This window comes from Cryptotermes secundus, unplaced genomic scaffold (genome assembly GCF_002891405.2).
Source record: "Cryptotermes secundus unplaced genomic scaffold, Csec_1.0 scaffold821, whole genome shotgun sequence".
Taxonomy (NCBI): Eukaryota; Metazoa; Arthropoda; class Insecta; order Blattodea; family Kalotermitidae; genus Cryptotermes; species Cryptotermes secundus.
Window position 1 is genome coordinate 469,757 of NW_019734976.1, and position 15,731 is coordinate 485,487.

Below are 15,731 nucleotides of genomic sequence, written 5' to 3' on the forward strand. Positions count from 1 at the left end.
CTAAGAAATGGGTGCTATGTACTGTGCGAAAGCAATCGATTTTGCAGGCATAAACTTTTGTACATCCCTCTTCTAAGAATTCCAATTGAATAGCCAGCTCAGGGCAATATGATATTATAAACACCAGCACATATCAGTCTCTGGTGTTTATAGCTTCAGAGCAAACAAAACACATCATTCATAACAGAAACAGCTCGCAATAGCCACAGGAACGTTGCTGCAAGACAGGCATATGTAACGACGACTTAGCGCTCTTAAACGCGTGTGTCATTAAATACAGTCCTCCTGACAACAGGCCAGTGAAAAATCTAACAATCTACAGCAAAACCATCAATTATTATGGGCGTTATAACATACGTGTGCAGCTGGACGAAACATACACGTCGAACCCCCCCAGACGATTTAAATCCCTGACGAAACATACACGACGAACCACGGCAACGGGTTAAGTATATAAGATTCAGAAATCAGAGGTATCACAAAAGTACTTCTAAATTAATAATTAAATCTATTCTCGAATTAGTGCTCTAGAAAATGTGATCATTCTGCTGCCACTGTCACCTGTGAGAGTAGGCTGAGGAACACTGCTGTTGGGATTCATGACTGGACTGCTTGCAATATCAGGTGCACCTCCTGGCATCATGGCAGGAGTGCCTGTGGAAATGCTAGGACTGTGATGTCCAATCCCACTAGCCATCATGGGATTAGCATTTGGTGAACCAGGCATCATGCATGGACTATCGATACCAGGGGCCTTCATAGGACCACTGCTTGGAGTCAGAGAACTGGAGACAGGACAGCTGCTGAGGACACTGTTGGCACACGACTGCATCATGGAATTGGCTGCACTGCCCACTGTATTTATGTTGTTCATTATATTGTTGTTCTTCAACATGGAACATAAGAAAAGAAATTAAAATATGGATGTGAATGCAGACTGCAAGTCTCCTCTGACTTACGCGGTTTGCCTTTGTACACGGCTAAAGTGAATGGTACTGATGATAACTTAAATATTTCCCAATGAAAAATTAATGCACTAAAAGCAGAGGAATAATACAAATATAGAGTTATTTAACTTGAAGTTACATAAGCACTCTTGGAAACACAACTGTCACATAAGTCTGGGGATGCCTGCACCTTATGGCAAATGAACTAGTGCAGGAGTTGGCAATCAGTGACACATAGATCCTTTTTCTGAAGCTGGTCTATACATTTTCATAAACTAGGGATCCAACAAATATGGAGACACAAGAACAAGTACGGAATAAGGAAGTAAGATGAGTGTGTTTGGCATATTGTAACCTCTAACTATAATCCATGTGACATGTGAGTGATTGGAATGAAGAGGGAAGGATTCATTTTTATTGAATGTTGATAGGAGGGAGAGATGGAAGGACTAGTAGGGTGAAGTAAGTAAAGGCAGAACAATTCACTCTGGCACAAAAAAACCCAATCGTTGTAATTCTGTGTTGAGAAGTTGCTGTGTAACTGCAAAAATGTTGGTTTACTTGTACTGTACTCATGAGGTATATAAGGTGTTTTATACAGTGAATCATGGCTTCAAGGAAAGGGAAAGTTTGTGATGAATGCAGAATCTTCAGAGAAGATGGGATTAGGAAATACTTCTTTACTGCAAGGTAAACCAGTTTGCCTTATTTGCCAGAAAACAATATGTTATGAAGGAATACATCATCAAGCGCCATTACCAGTTAACATAAAGGCAAATCTGAGTGTGAAAGCTTCTCTGATTCGTTAACAGAATATTTTCAAGAGATAATGCATCAAAATGAATCAAGAGTGTGACAGTGAATTGCAGTGGCCGAAATAAATGCAGAAACAGGAAGGCCTTTTACTAGCTATAATCTGTGAAACAGCATGACTGAAGATGTCATTCTGTCTGCCTGAACTTGTACAATATGTACAGAAGAACTACAGCAAATTTTCTTGACCAAATCCTATCATGCATTATTTTATGATGCTTTCAGTATTAAAATTAAGCAATCAAATGATGGATCCATAAACTCATTAACTCTATATCAAATAAGGAAATCAGTGGAAGGAGTCTACTATTGTACCAGTTCATAAGAAGGGTGATAAAACTGACTGTAATAATTATCGGGGGATATCACTGCTATCAACTTCATAAAAATGTTATCCAATATTCTTCTATCAAGGTTAAGTCCATTTGTAGATGAAATTATTGGGGATCATCAGTGTGGGTTTCGACATAACAGATCAACTACAGATAAGATGTTTTGCATTCGTCAGGTATTGGAGAAAAATGGAAGCACAATGAGACAGTACACCTGCTATTTGTAGACTTCAAGAAAGTCCATGAAATTAGTTACGCTGATTAAAATATGTTTAAACGAAACGTATAGTAAAGTCCATATAGGTAAACATTTGTCTGATAAGTTTCCTTTCCACAATGGTCTAAAACAAGAACATGCTTTATCGTAACTGCTTTTTAACTTTGCTTTAGAATATACCATTAGGAAGGTGCAGGAAAACCAGATGGGACTGAAATTAAACGGGACACATCAGCTGCTGTCTATGCTGATAATGTGAATCTACTGGGTGATAACATAGATACCATAAAGAAAAACACTTCAGTTAATGCTAGTAAGGAGGTTGGTCTAGAAGTAAACACAGAGAAAACTATGTATATATTGCTGTCTTGTCACCAGAATGCAGGGCAAATCATGACACAATAACAGGAAACAGATGTTTTGAAAATGTGGCACAGTTCAGATATTTTTGAACGACAACAAATCAAAACCTGATTCAGGAGGAAATTAAGAGGAGATTGAATTCATGTAATGCCTGCTACCATTCAGTCCAGAAGCTTTTTCTTCTTGTCTGCTGTCTAAACACATAAAAATTATGATAACTTTTTCTTCTTGTCTGCTGTCTAAACACATAAAAATTATGATAAACAAAACTATCATTTTGCTTGTGGTTCTGTTTGGGCGTGACAATTGATCTTTGACATTAAGGGAGGAACACAGAATGTGGGTGTTTGAGAAAAGGGTGCTGAGAAGAATATTTGGACTGAAGAGATATGAAGTGGTGGGAGGTTGGAGAAACCTACATAATGAACTTCATAACTTGTACACTTCTCCAAGTATAATTAAAATGATTAAGCCAAGGAGGGTGAGATGGGCTGGACATGTAGCAAGAGTGGTACGAAGAATGCATGTAGGATATTGGTGGGAAAGCAAGAAGGAAAGAGATTACTAGGAAGACCAAGACGTATGGACTGGATTGATCTGGCTCAGGATAGGGAGCAATGGATGGCTCTCTTGAACATGGCAATGAACCTTTTGGTTCCATAAAATGCTGCAGAGTTGTTGAATAGCTGCACAACTGGTGGCTTCTGAAGACGGGCTCAGCTCCATGTAGTTAGTTAGTTAGTAAGCATCAGATGATGGGATGACAAATTAGAAAGGAACTACAAGGAAGGGGTCATGGCCTAATCAAAGTACAGTATTATGCCACCATTTGTGTGGAGGAACTGACAAAACCATGTAAAGCATAACAAATCTTCAGGGTTACCTCTAGATCAACCTGTTAGGTTTGAATNGACTGACAAAACCATGTAAAGCATTGCCTGTGACTGTCCCACAGAGATATGGCTCAAGAACCCACTGAAAACAAATCTTCAGGGTTACCTCTAGATCAACCTGTTAGGTTTGAATAATGTATGTTGAGGACACAATCATTTGATTGTTATGCACTTGCAATGGATGAAAGTAATAGCATCATAGATAGGGTACAGTTATTGATATTCATACAGGAATTGACTCTGCTTTCACGGTTCATAAAGATCTTGTTAGTCTTGTAGTTTCACAGGCAGCATTTTCAGCAAGGATTTGTTCCTGAACACAAAGAAAAACACTAAGTCCTTTGGAACTGAGGTGGGAAAAGTTGAAAAGTGCAGCATCAAATGGCAGGAAGAGTATGAGTGGTTCTAAGACTGGTATATTTGGGTGAATCTGTGATGAAGTTATGGAAGCTGGCTCTAAAACTCTAGTAGTGTTCTGCTGCATCATTCATCAGAAGGTAACACACTGAATATTTTTGCCAGTGGAGGATGTTATGGAGACTGGAAACATACTTCCCAAATTAATCTCACTTCACAGAGCAGAGTTCCTGCAAAGCTAATACTCATTCAATAAGTCAAAGAATTATCCACATTTTATGAAACCCTTGAAGTTCATTACTGTCTTCACAACAGCCTGCCACTGGACTCTACCCAGAGATAAATAAATCCAGTCCACGTTTTTAAATCCTATTCCTTGTTTAAAATATATTTTACTTTAATATTATCATACCATTTACACACAAGTCTTCTAATTGGTCTCTCCTACTCAGGGTCCCTGACTAAGATTCTGCATGCATTTCTCTAGAGTATATAAAGGTTTCACCAGGATACTTCCTAGGCTTAATGCACATTTTGATAGATTAAGGGAAACATCAATTATAAGTATCCCTTGTGGTCACATTAAGTCAGGAGTCCCTTCTGTCACTAAAGGGCACATAAAAATTTCTACTCTCCCAGTTCAAACCATTGCACCTTCCACTTCCAGCAGAGTTATTACACTTAGCATGTTCTAGATGACATATACAAACCATTTAGTTCTGTTCAAGATAAATTTCAATACAACAGAAGAATGTGGTGCTGTGGCCAACAAAAGGACTTTTATACAATATCATATAAGCTCGAACATAGGGCAACCCCCTGCTCTTCCAACGACAAAATCAGGGAGGGAGAAAAAGGTTTTTGATAAAACTAAATATTCCGTTTTTTTCTGAGGGTTATTCTTCATAATAATTTTCATCATATTTATTTTTCATGACCTGAGCCCTCTTTTCTAAGATTCAGTATTTGAAAAAAAAAAAAACCTTGTCTTACATCCAAGATAACATGGTGCTTTCACAAAACTTGTCATGGAGATGTTACCAAAAATACTCCAGTTTCACAAAAAGAAGACACTGTAACAACATACTGCTCTTTGAAAGTAACAAAAATGTGGTCTTTTGCCCCAGATGGGGCTTGACAACAAGACTTCACTGGCTAACACACCCTTGGTGGTAACATGACTTTTGTCTAAGTCAGAAGTCACGAACTGGGAATTGACCGTCAGGTGAACTTCAGAGTCGGCAATTAGCAGCCCTGAGTTTCACAGTTAGCAGCCACTACCTACCAATGACTAGTGATGATCAAATAATAGAAGACTTTATTATGTGTGCTGTAGTTGCAGTGATCTACAGTGTGTGTAAATTATAAGCATTCAACAAATTCATTTATGAGTCCAAACCCCATGCCTAGTCACTAGCACATGACACTATTTTGCATTTAAATATTATTTTCAGTAATCAGAGGTTTAAAAGATAGTGGTTCACCAGTCTGTTCCCCACTCTCTTGATATATATGTAGTTTTTCAATCCCTTAGTACAGTAAACATATGGTAATCTGGTATCTAAGCACCCAGAATTCTCATGCATCCAACAAAACTTTAAAACCCATAACTTTTATAAATTTAGTTACAAAACAAAGTTGTGATGTGCATATGTTCATCCACCACACTGCAGTTCTCCCAGCTGCCATTAGCAGCATTACAAACTGCCCTCCCTCACAATGGCACCATTACAGTCTCAATGATCTGTGATTGCAGTAGAGGCATTACAGCAAACCTGAAATCTTTCACCCATCAATCTGCTATATCACATTAGACTCCTATGCAAGAACTAAACTGAAAACATTGGGGCCATGCCATAGCTCAGGTGGTTAGACACTGAATTTCCAACCACAGTGGACTGAGTTCAAGGCCAGGTCTGGTCATGTGGGATTTGTGGTGGGCAAAGAGGTGCTGGGGCAGGTTTTCTTCTAGTACTTTGATTTCCCCTGCCAATCTTCATTCAGCCAAGTGCTCCACAATCACCACCATCTATCATCTTGGGCTGATATAACAGGCCAGTAGTAGCCGCAGTACCAAGTGGACTCAGGTCTCACTAAAGTGAAAACATGCTGCTCTGACTTTGAAGCAGAAAATGGAAATAAGTAAGAAACTGAAGAAGCGTGAAAACTGAGCAAAAATTAAGTTATTGTGAATTTTTCTCATGCAGATTCATTAACCATCACATCCCATCCCATCAAAGAAGTGACTCTTCAGCAGAGTTCTATAACTTGTCAGTATATTTTGTTTTTGCAGATTGCCTCAAATAGAAACTATGAACTAATATTTATAATCAATCCACAATGACAACTCAGAACTGTTAATGTGAGAATTTTACTAAATTCAAGATCAAAATATTTACTACTGTTCTTAGTTTTCAAGTCATTATCACTGACAGTATAGCCAAATCTACAAGGCTACAATGAGCTGGGTGTGATGGGTGAAAATAAAGAATGTATACAGAATTTTATGAGGAAATCTGTTGGATACTGGCCCCTTGGAACACCAATAAGGTGTTGGATGGATAACATTAAGACAGATCCTGCCATAAAAATGGAAAACTGTTGCAACTGGTTTAGGATCATTACCAATTGCAAATTTTTTAAATTAGAAAAGCTGAATCTTCACACTGTGCTACCAGAGAATTAGTTAGTTACTCACTAATGTACATGATATTAGAGACCACTAAAACTCAAACATGCATAACACAAGAACATAATACATAATGCATAATACAAGATTCTTAGTTTATTTAACAATGCCTTTACAACAGCATACGTTATGAAGATTCAAACAGTAGGATGGATGACTTCTCAGATAATACAGGTTAAGGAACTCATTGTGTTCAATGAGAGAAAAATATACTGATAAATCAATAAGTTGGCTCCCCGAAACCACTATGACAAAATTAAGACACTCTACATAAGAAAATGGTGTTGGTCAATAAAACAGAGTGTTATGCCTGGACCAGCATATTACATTTCAGACAATAAGGTTAAATTGCTAGAAAATAGTAAAGTACAATAATATAAATAAAGTTACATCACATAAGAAAGTAGTTGTATTAGATTAGTAGCCATAGTAATTCCTTTAAGGTGAACTTCATCTGATGTCACAATATACTTGAATGAAGCAGTTGCATCATTAAAAATGAAGTTAATTTGTCTGAAAACAGCAGTCAAAAGGTATAAGAATTACTGCATGGTTACAAATGATCAGACAGTCACACACCTTAATTTTCTCTCTCTGCTTACATGTATTTCTTCTAACAACTTTTTCTGTGAATGGATTTAAGCATGCAATACATCAGTGAAAAGATACAGAAAGCTCCCTCATTAGAAAAGCAAAATGAGTGCCATTTACTCATGCATGTTCCTGGAGAGTTGAAAATTCAAAACATTAGTTTTTGTCAGAATTCGTCAATCACTTTGCATGCACCAAAAATATATGAATCTCATAACCAAATAAAAGTCCTAAACACAAATTCATGACAAACTGTAGGAACATGAAGACCCTACTAATAATATATGAGATTTGAGGTTTTCAGTGGTCAAAGTTTAAATTGTGGCTTTTTCTGTTGTCATGGAAGCATTAAAATTTAAATACCTTCAGTAATGTAAAATACACACACACACAAAATATATATATATATATATACACACGTGTGTGTGTGTGTGTGTATACATATAGACACATGCACGCACAAACACATACACACTTGTCTGCTGCCTTAAATTACAACTACAGCTCATGATATGATACAGATTACTCAAGGAAAAGATACAGCTTTCAGTTTTCAAAATATGGTACATTAAGGAGAAGTTCCTTACTCTTCTGAAACCATATCTCCACCCCCTCTCTCTGGGGGAGGGGGGGAGTCGGCGGGAAAACATCGATGATTTTGGCACTAATATGTATAATTTTGCAGGTGGAACAGTTATGCACTTTCTTAAAAACCTACTAGAGCCTCAGAATTTTAAATTTACATGTAAATTTTATTTCCTTGAGATGATGCTACATATAAGAGTTTTTCAACAGTTTTCAACTCACGGCACCAGAACTGTCAAGGCACATCATCAGTTTTTTTAAACAGAGATTTATCATAAAAGATGAGTACAGTGGAACCTCGCTTAACAAGCATAATTTGTTCCAGAAACTTACTCGTAATGCGGAAAAAATTTTTCCCATATAAATTAATGTAAAATACGATAATGCGTTCCATGCCGGAAAAAATACTCAAAAATTTTATGTATAACGTTTATTCAAAGAAAATTATATATACATTGCTAAGGAGCGTGAATCATCTTCATCTTTTCTTCTGTGCGGAATGAACCAACCTGGAATGCGAATTCGATTTGCAGAAAAACAAATCGAAACAATTATTTTATTATTTATGATACATATCTAATTCTTTTTTACTAGAAAACTGTCTAGAGATGTTTGTTTTGCCAACACTTCAAAATTTGGTGAAAATGCGACACAGCATTATCATTAAATAAATTCGTAGTGCGCATAGCCACTGTCTTATTAGGGTGATGCTTCTCAATGTACAATGCAACAGTTTCCCATGCTTTCAGAATTTCTCTTATTGTGCCAGAAGATTGCTTTGCTGTTACCTCCTCCTCCTCCTCTGACAAACTCTCCTCCTCAACTTCTTGCTGTGAAACACAATGCAACTCCAAATCATGCAAATCATTGATGTAGACCGATTGTATGTGCGTGCTAGATCAGCCACGCTCACACCTCGTTCTCGCAATTCAATGATTTTATGTTTCATTTCTACGGTCATTTTTATTCTCTTATGGCTGTCTTTTTGCAGCTTTTTCTTCGGGGACAATTTTGCAAGGGTTATTAAACTTTGCACAAAAAAATCGCAAACAATATGTTTGAACACAAGTTTGGAAAAATGTGTGATCACAAGCGACACTAAGATTCTAGAGGAACGAGTGCTAAACACAGACTGATGTAGCAAGCGCACAATCCGGGACTTCCCCTCTCGTCACTCGTTAAGCAAGTCATTTTTTTACAATTTGTTTTGCTTGTTATGCGAATTACTCGTTATGAGAGGTGCTTGTTAAGCGAGGTTCCACTGTAATAAGATTGTGTTTAACAGTTCAATAGCTAAAATTCTAAGTATTGTCTTATTTTTAAAAATAACGATGATCATGGATTTCAACAATTTTTGTATTCCTCATTTTTTCTCGCTTCTCTTCGACCTTCACCCGAACTTCCATGGCACACCTGTAGACCCTTCGTGTCATACCAGTGTGCTGCAACACTGCATATATAATAAGGAATATATATTGTACAAAGATTTTGTGGGAAGAAGATACTGACCTCTCTGTGCCTCACATTTAACATTACTTTAAAGAGTATCATAAATCACAGAGTGAAAAGTCCTGCATGTATAAATGTTTTTATATATATTTAGTCCAACTGCAGAAAGATATGATAAGCAAAAAATTGGTCCTATAAACATATGAAGTTGTTTAAAGCAAACCTTCCAAGTACCTTGGAAAGACTGTGAGCTAATGTGCAAAATGTTCAATTTGGAATAATCAATGATCATATATTTTTAATGGAGGAATTTATTCTAAGAATAATGGAAGAAATGGCTCAGTGATTAAGGGCTTCTTATGCATGATCTGTTTATGCACACATATGTTACATGTAGGAATATTCTACAGTTAATTTTCCAGTCCATGTACTGGGTATTATGAGAAGAACACTTGAAATTCAGTCAATTTCCCTGTATGAATTCCTAAACTTTATGATGAGGATGAAAGTGGTGATGTGATCACATAATAAAGAACATTTTTATACACAAAATTTTCCTCAAATTTTGCAATTAATTTCAAAATTTACATTTATGTACACTGTGCATATACCTAATAAGATTTTCATATTATTATTACATAACATGGAAACTTCATGAGATATGTGCAATGGAGCCTCATATGAGGAGTCCTGTACTGTTCCTTAAAAAAATTTATACAGATCCCAAAATGATAATTTAACAAGGGGAAACGTGCAAAAACTAGTAATCGCAAATAACTACCACCATGCACGTTTGCTTACCTGATTCCATATTCCCATTCCACCCCCTGAACTGGGATTTGCTCCCATGTCACCCTGGACCCCGCCAGGGTTGAGGCCCTTCATTACACCAGGACCTGCCTTTTGCTTCATCTGAGCCAGACTGTTAAGCCATTGCGCAGGGTTCTGTCGATTGAACTGATTCATCTTCAGAGGGTGTTTCTGTGAGATAAATTATAATTGGGTACATACTCACAGCTCAGTCACAGATGCTAGTGGGCACTACCACTATGCAATCCAAAAAAGTAAAGGGTTTCCCCGCATCAGAAAACCCATAATCAATATTTGATGTCACAAATACGAACAAACTGGAGGAGTGGCAAGATAAGAGAGAAAGTTATCCCTGTGCGTAATTATTTACGCACTACACCATGAAGGCATATATGGGGGAGTGGATGTATAGATCCATATTGTCTTGATCTTGGCACTAGTTGGTGGGGTCAGCTTCATGCCCCGGGGAAAGGGCACCCAGGCAACAGAGGTTGGGTGAACCCCAGAGCTGGTCTGGACGACATGGAGAAGAAAACATTCTTGATCCTACCAGGACTCAAACTCTGACCCCTCAGTCATCCAGCCCATAGCCAGTTTCTAAATTGACTGAGCTATCCACGCTGGAGGAGTGGACAAAATTTAAACTTCCATTCAAAAGCAGCCTGCAATACTGAATATAAATGTTAAACAGCATGGGAAACAAAATAACAGTAATGGTATTTGATAACCAGTCATCTGTTTATGTTATGCAAGATTACTAACACTTGAAAGTAGCCCATATCTGATGATTCAAGGCATAATGCAGGTTGTGCTTTTATCTTTGTATAAAATTAAAAGTAAAAATTAAACAGTGAAATTGGCATCCATAGCATATGATTTTTTAAGTGAGAAATAGCATGTCTGAATATGGATTCATACAAGACTGTGACTTTTAAGTTCTACACATTAACCCACTTACACATATACATACATGCACACACCAACAAACATATTGAACAGGACTCAATGGAAGGAACAGTATGCACTAAAAATTTAATGTGATTCTGGATACGTTTTCTTCTGTTCTGTGGCATATTAGACAATGTGCCCTATTGCACAGCTGATCTCATATAATTTTCTGTCATGTAATTGTTGGACAAGTACAAGGTGGTTCAAATATGACCAGGACTGATTTTTTTTAAACCAAAATTGCCAAACACTTACTTGCACATGTCAGTCTTCAACATACTCCCCTCCGTAGCCAACACAGTTTCTCCAATGTTCTGGAAGCATCCTGATGCCCTTTTCAAAGAAGTTTTGTGGTTGGTGGCATATCCACTCCTGAACATTCTGGATGACGGCGTCGTTGTCCACAAACCACATGCCTTGCAAGTCTGATTTGAGCCTTCTGAACAGGTAGAAATCACTTGGAACCAAATCAGGACTGTACAACGGATGTGTCAGAAGGTTCCATTTCAATTTCCGGAGGGTTTCCATTGTTGTTTTGGCCATATGGGGGCGTGCATTATCTTGAAGGAAGGCTACCCGCTTTCCACCTGTCTTCCGCTTGGATCGGATCTTTTCCTTCACGTCTCTTGCCAGGAGGTCTGAGTAATAAGCTGCACTGACTGTTCTGGCATCTGTCAGAAAGTCTACATGGATAACCCCCTGCCAGTCCCAGAAGAACGTTGCCATCACTTTTCCTGCCGAACGGCTCCTCCACACTCTATTGGGTTTGGGAGAACTGGTATGCCGCCACTCGCGTGATGATTGCTGGGACTCGGGAATGAAGTAGTCCACCCACGTTTCATCGGTGGTCAGTATAGACTTCAAAAATGCTTCACCTTCATCTTCAAACTGCTGTAGGAGACGACTGACAACTTGCATGCACACCATTTTGTTCACGTCTGTCAAAGTGCATGCTACCCACCGTGCATTCACCTTGCGATAGTTCAGGTGGTATTTCATGATGTCTTCTACACTACCAACACTGATGGACAGCATTGCTCAAAGTTCCTTGATAGTGATGCGCCTATTCTCACGAATAAGTGTGTCTGCACGATCAATGTTTGGCTTGGTGGTGGATGTTCGCGGCCGACGATCATGCAGTTCATTCTCCATGCGTTCTCTGCCCTCTCTAAAGCACTTACACCATTCAAACACATGGGTCCGTGAGAGACACTCTTCCCCATACTGTTGTTAGAGTCTGTGGTGAATTTCAGCAGACAGGATGTTTTCTCCGAGGAATTTGATCACAATGCGTTGTTCCATGCTCCGCGGTACCTTCTGTTCGCTCATCACTCAAGCAACTCCCAAACAGGACTGAACAGGTTCTAACCCAAACAGGAGGGAGGGTGGAGGTTGTGGCTTCACTCTCTCAAGGTCGCACAGCTGCTGCACAGTGAGGCTTCTTTACAAAAAAAAAAAACCCCCAGTCCCGGTCATATTTGAACCAACTAGTACAATTTTGCAAGGCTGACTGTATACATTTATTGACGGTAACTACATCCGCTGAAATTGTAATTTCTTATGGATCTATGGTGGACTAATAAATACATACATACAATTAAAGAATTGGTACATCTGTTTCATGTCATACTGTACACGGCCAAAAACGATGGGATGAAGGCCTATTTAAGTTTTCAAGCTATAATTTACAGACAGGCTAGAAACCATAACTATACATATTCTGTTACTGGAAGAGAAATCTGCCTTAATATTACCAACATGTGGTAACTCAGTTCTTAGTGTTTTCAACCTACAGAAACAACTCTGGAGAAATGTAGTGTGTTCTTTATATGATCAATTACTCTTCATAATTTCGCCTTTGAGAATCTTCTTTGTATTTCAATTTTGTTACAGACTGCAAAAAAATCCAGTCACCTTCAATGACTACATGTGCATTCTACAGGAACTTAACTACAGAACAGACAGACAGAATAATGACACTGAGTGAATGTTTAAACATATTTAAACAAAACATACCTTCATAAAAAATAGTTATTTGTTGAAGATATCTATTACAAAAACCAATAAAACTACACTAAAGCTGAAGAAAGAAATCCCATGACTTGACCCCCTCCACATCTGGCTTTTACACATTCCTTTATGGTGCACATACAAACACCTCTTCCAGTCTTCTAGTCATCCTGTTAATACTGTCACATGTCAATACATTGCTGGGCACCGACTCAATAAACACCCTGTGATATGCACATGCAACAATAGGACGAATGATTATAGCTTGTTGCTAGGCAACAGTCAGCATGCAAATGAACCTGCTGGGCTGGAATCATGTCATGTGCTTTCTGTAGGTCCATGCTGAAGGTTTACAAGGACAACAAATGTCGTTTGTAGGCAGTCATAAGCTGGTGGAGTGAGCAGTAACCTAAAGCCGTCAGTAGTAGACAGGGATTTAGTTGAGTTCTGAGGTTCCAGGGCAACTGAACAAGAAATGGCAAAAAGACTGCATAGTTGTTTGAAGTGCAACATCTACTGTCAGGAGATGACTAGTGAAGATGGAAAATCCTAGTGCGTGTGCGACAGTGAACTGGAAAGTGCATAAATCAGCGATTGCACTGTATTAAGTGTGATTAAGAGAACTTGTAACCAAAGTGCTAATAAATCTAATCATCCAATCTAGAACCCTTTATTTCTGTCACGTGTACCCCCTAACACATGAAATATAAACAACGGCACTGATAACCAGGTGGTGGGATTTTGCTGGTGACAATTGCCTTGGGCTGGTTAATATGGGTTGGAGAATACAATAAGAGGCAGAGAGGGTGAATTGAGCACTGTCATCCCCACCATCCATAAGATTTCTTTCCATGGCCTCACAACAGTTATGAATCTTGGTAATAATGGTAGGATTAAATGCACTGAATATGTCACAATCCTGGAATATGCATACTCGCTACAGTACATAATTGTGCTGGGAGGTTTGCAGACCAGCAATACAATTAACTGGATGGTATATGATATAAATTTTAAGCTATTTCAAACCACACTACAGGTAAACAGACGTCTTCTGCAGGATTTCAGGTTCTCACAGGAGTGGTTATGAGGCATACTATCTTCTGGGATATAACACTGTGTAGTCTGTTTAGAGTCAACCAATGTTTCAGAGGAACATACCGCCTCCATCTTCAGGGTTAAAGAATAAGCCAAACAAGAAACCAGCATGAAAGCAGGTGGTATATATAGCCATACCATTTCTCATTCAAAGGGACATAAAATCTGCAGTTGATATAGCCATCTGAAATAAAATAAACAGATGAGTTTCTGGGGTGAGACTAGTATATTATGGGACTGCTTTTCCTCAATAGTCCACTTACAAAAATTTTTAATTTGCTGAGATTTCTCCAAGTGCCAATGGACCAGAGCGCTTTCCTCATGAAGAACCACATTATTTATGCACAGAATACACAACATATACTTTCCAGTTTCCTGAAATCTTTATACTGATGTGAAAGAAGTGAATGGATTTTCTCAGCATTTCTTTTTGTGACAGTATGCAATGGTACAGCATACTGGTACCTTTACTGATGGTGATAAATCAGATGCACAGTGTGGTGGTGGTAGGTATCTCCTACTGTCATCTATACAAGCAGTGTTCCTTTATGCCCATGACTTTCTAGCATCCTCTATGGATTTGTTGCTTTTGTTTTTGTTTGACTGCACCAAGTTCATATAATTTGTTTCTAAGAAACTTGTTAGTCCCCTGTTCAGTGGAATTTACTCTTTCATTTCGAATATATTTATGGCAAGTCCATAGTTTTTAAGACCACTGTAACACAAAATGTGTGAACAACCAAACTTCCATGCTTTGTTAATTATTTTTTCTATGAGTTACTATTTCATGATACTCTTTGAAAATCAATGATTTTTAAAAGAACAAATGTTGCTTAATCAAAAAAAAAAAAAAAGTAACAGTTTTGTTCAAGAAATTATGGCTAATGTAATATTAGTGATTTACATTAAAATCCAGCAATTTGAGTGGCTACTGAAGTCGAGAAGAAGATGGGAATGAAGATTTCTAAGGAATGAGCAAACAATGAAGTCTCCTATTTTGGCAAAAGTAGATAACAGCTGTTGTCTTTAAGAAGGAAAAAATTCACAAACAGGAAACAGTGGGACATAACACCACTATAAAATTAACTGCAGAAGCTAAAAAAGGGCCCCTTGAACATCTGTGTTTAAAGATCTTATCTGCTGAAAATTAATAACTGCATAAATTGTTCACACCGCATATAAGGTGACGAAAGAAAATTAGTCTTTCATAATTGTAAGTCTGAAGTGAACACAAAGAATTAAATGGAACTGACAAGCGCCATATTCTTTATTGAACTAACATTGCATTAACATGCCGAATTACAATGATGATGAAATGAAAAAAAAATCTGGCTAATAAAACTGGTTTGTCAAAGAGTAAAATTTCATTGTCAACTGACAAACATCTATGCTGAGGGAAAAAATCTACTTTCCTGATGCACATTCAAATTTCTATATTGGAGAGTGGAATGAGCTCTGCAGCAAATGTGTTTCTAGACTTCATCAAACTTGAAAGTGTTACTGCAAAGGGGATATTTGATTCTTTGTTTGACTGTCTTCAATCAGAGAGAAGGATGCAAAACTATTTAAAAACTCGTTCATTTTGTGTCACATGTGATGGTGCAGCTGTTATGGAGGGTAGCAATACTGGGG

General features: G+C 37.9%; 1 protein-coding gene across 2 annotated transcripts in view; it reads right to left on the bottom strand.

Annotated features, from left to right (window-relative positions):
• The window catches only part of LOC111869152 (protein BCL9 homolog), a 76,577-nt gene that overhangs the window by 18,709 nt on the left and 42,137 nt on the right, over nt 1-15,731 (bottom strand). Inside the window, exons 5-6 of one of the 2 annotated variants that reach the window (XM_023860407.2) lie at nt 10,038-10,217; nt 562-886 (exon numbers count right to left, since the gene is read on the bottom strand). In XM_023860407.2, the coding sequence (XP_023716175.1) occupies nt 562-886; nt 10,038-10,217 (505 nt within the window). The remainder of the gene's footprint in view (nt 1-561; nt 887-10,037; nt 10,218-15,731) is intronic. The other variant, XM_023860408.2, reaches the window with a different exon arrangement.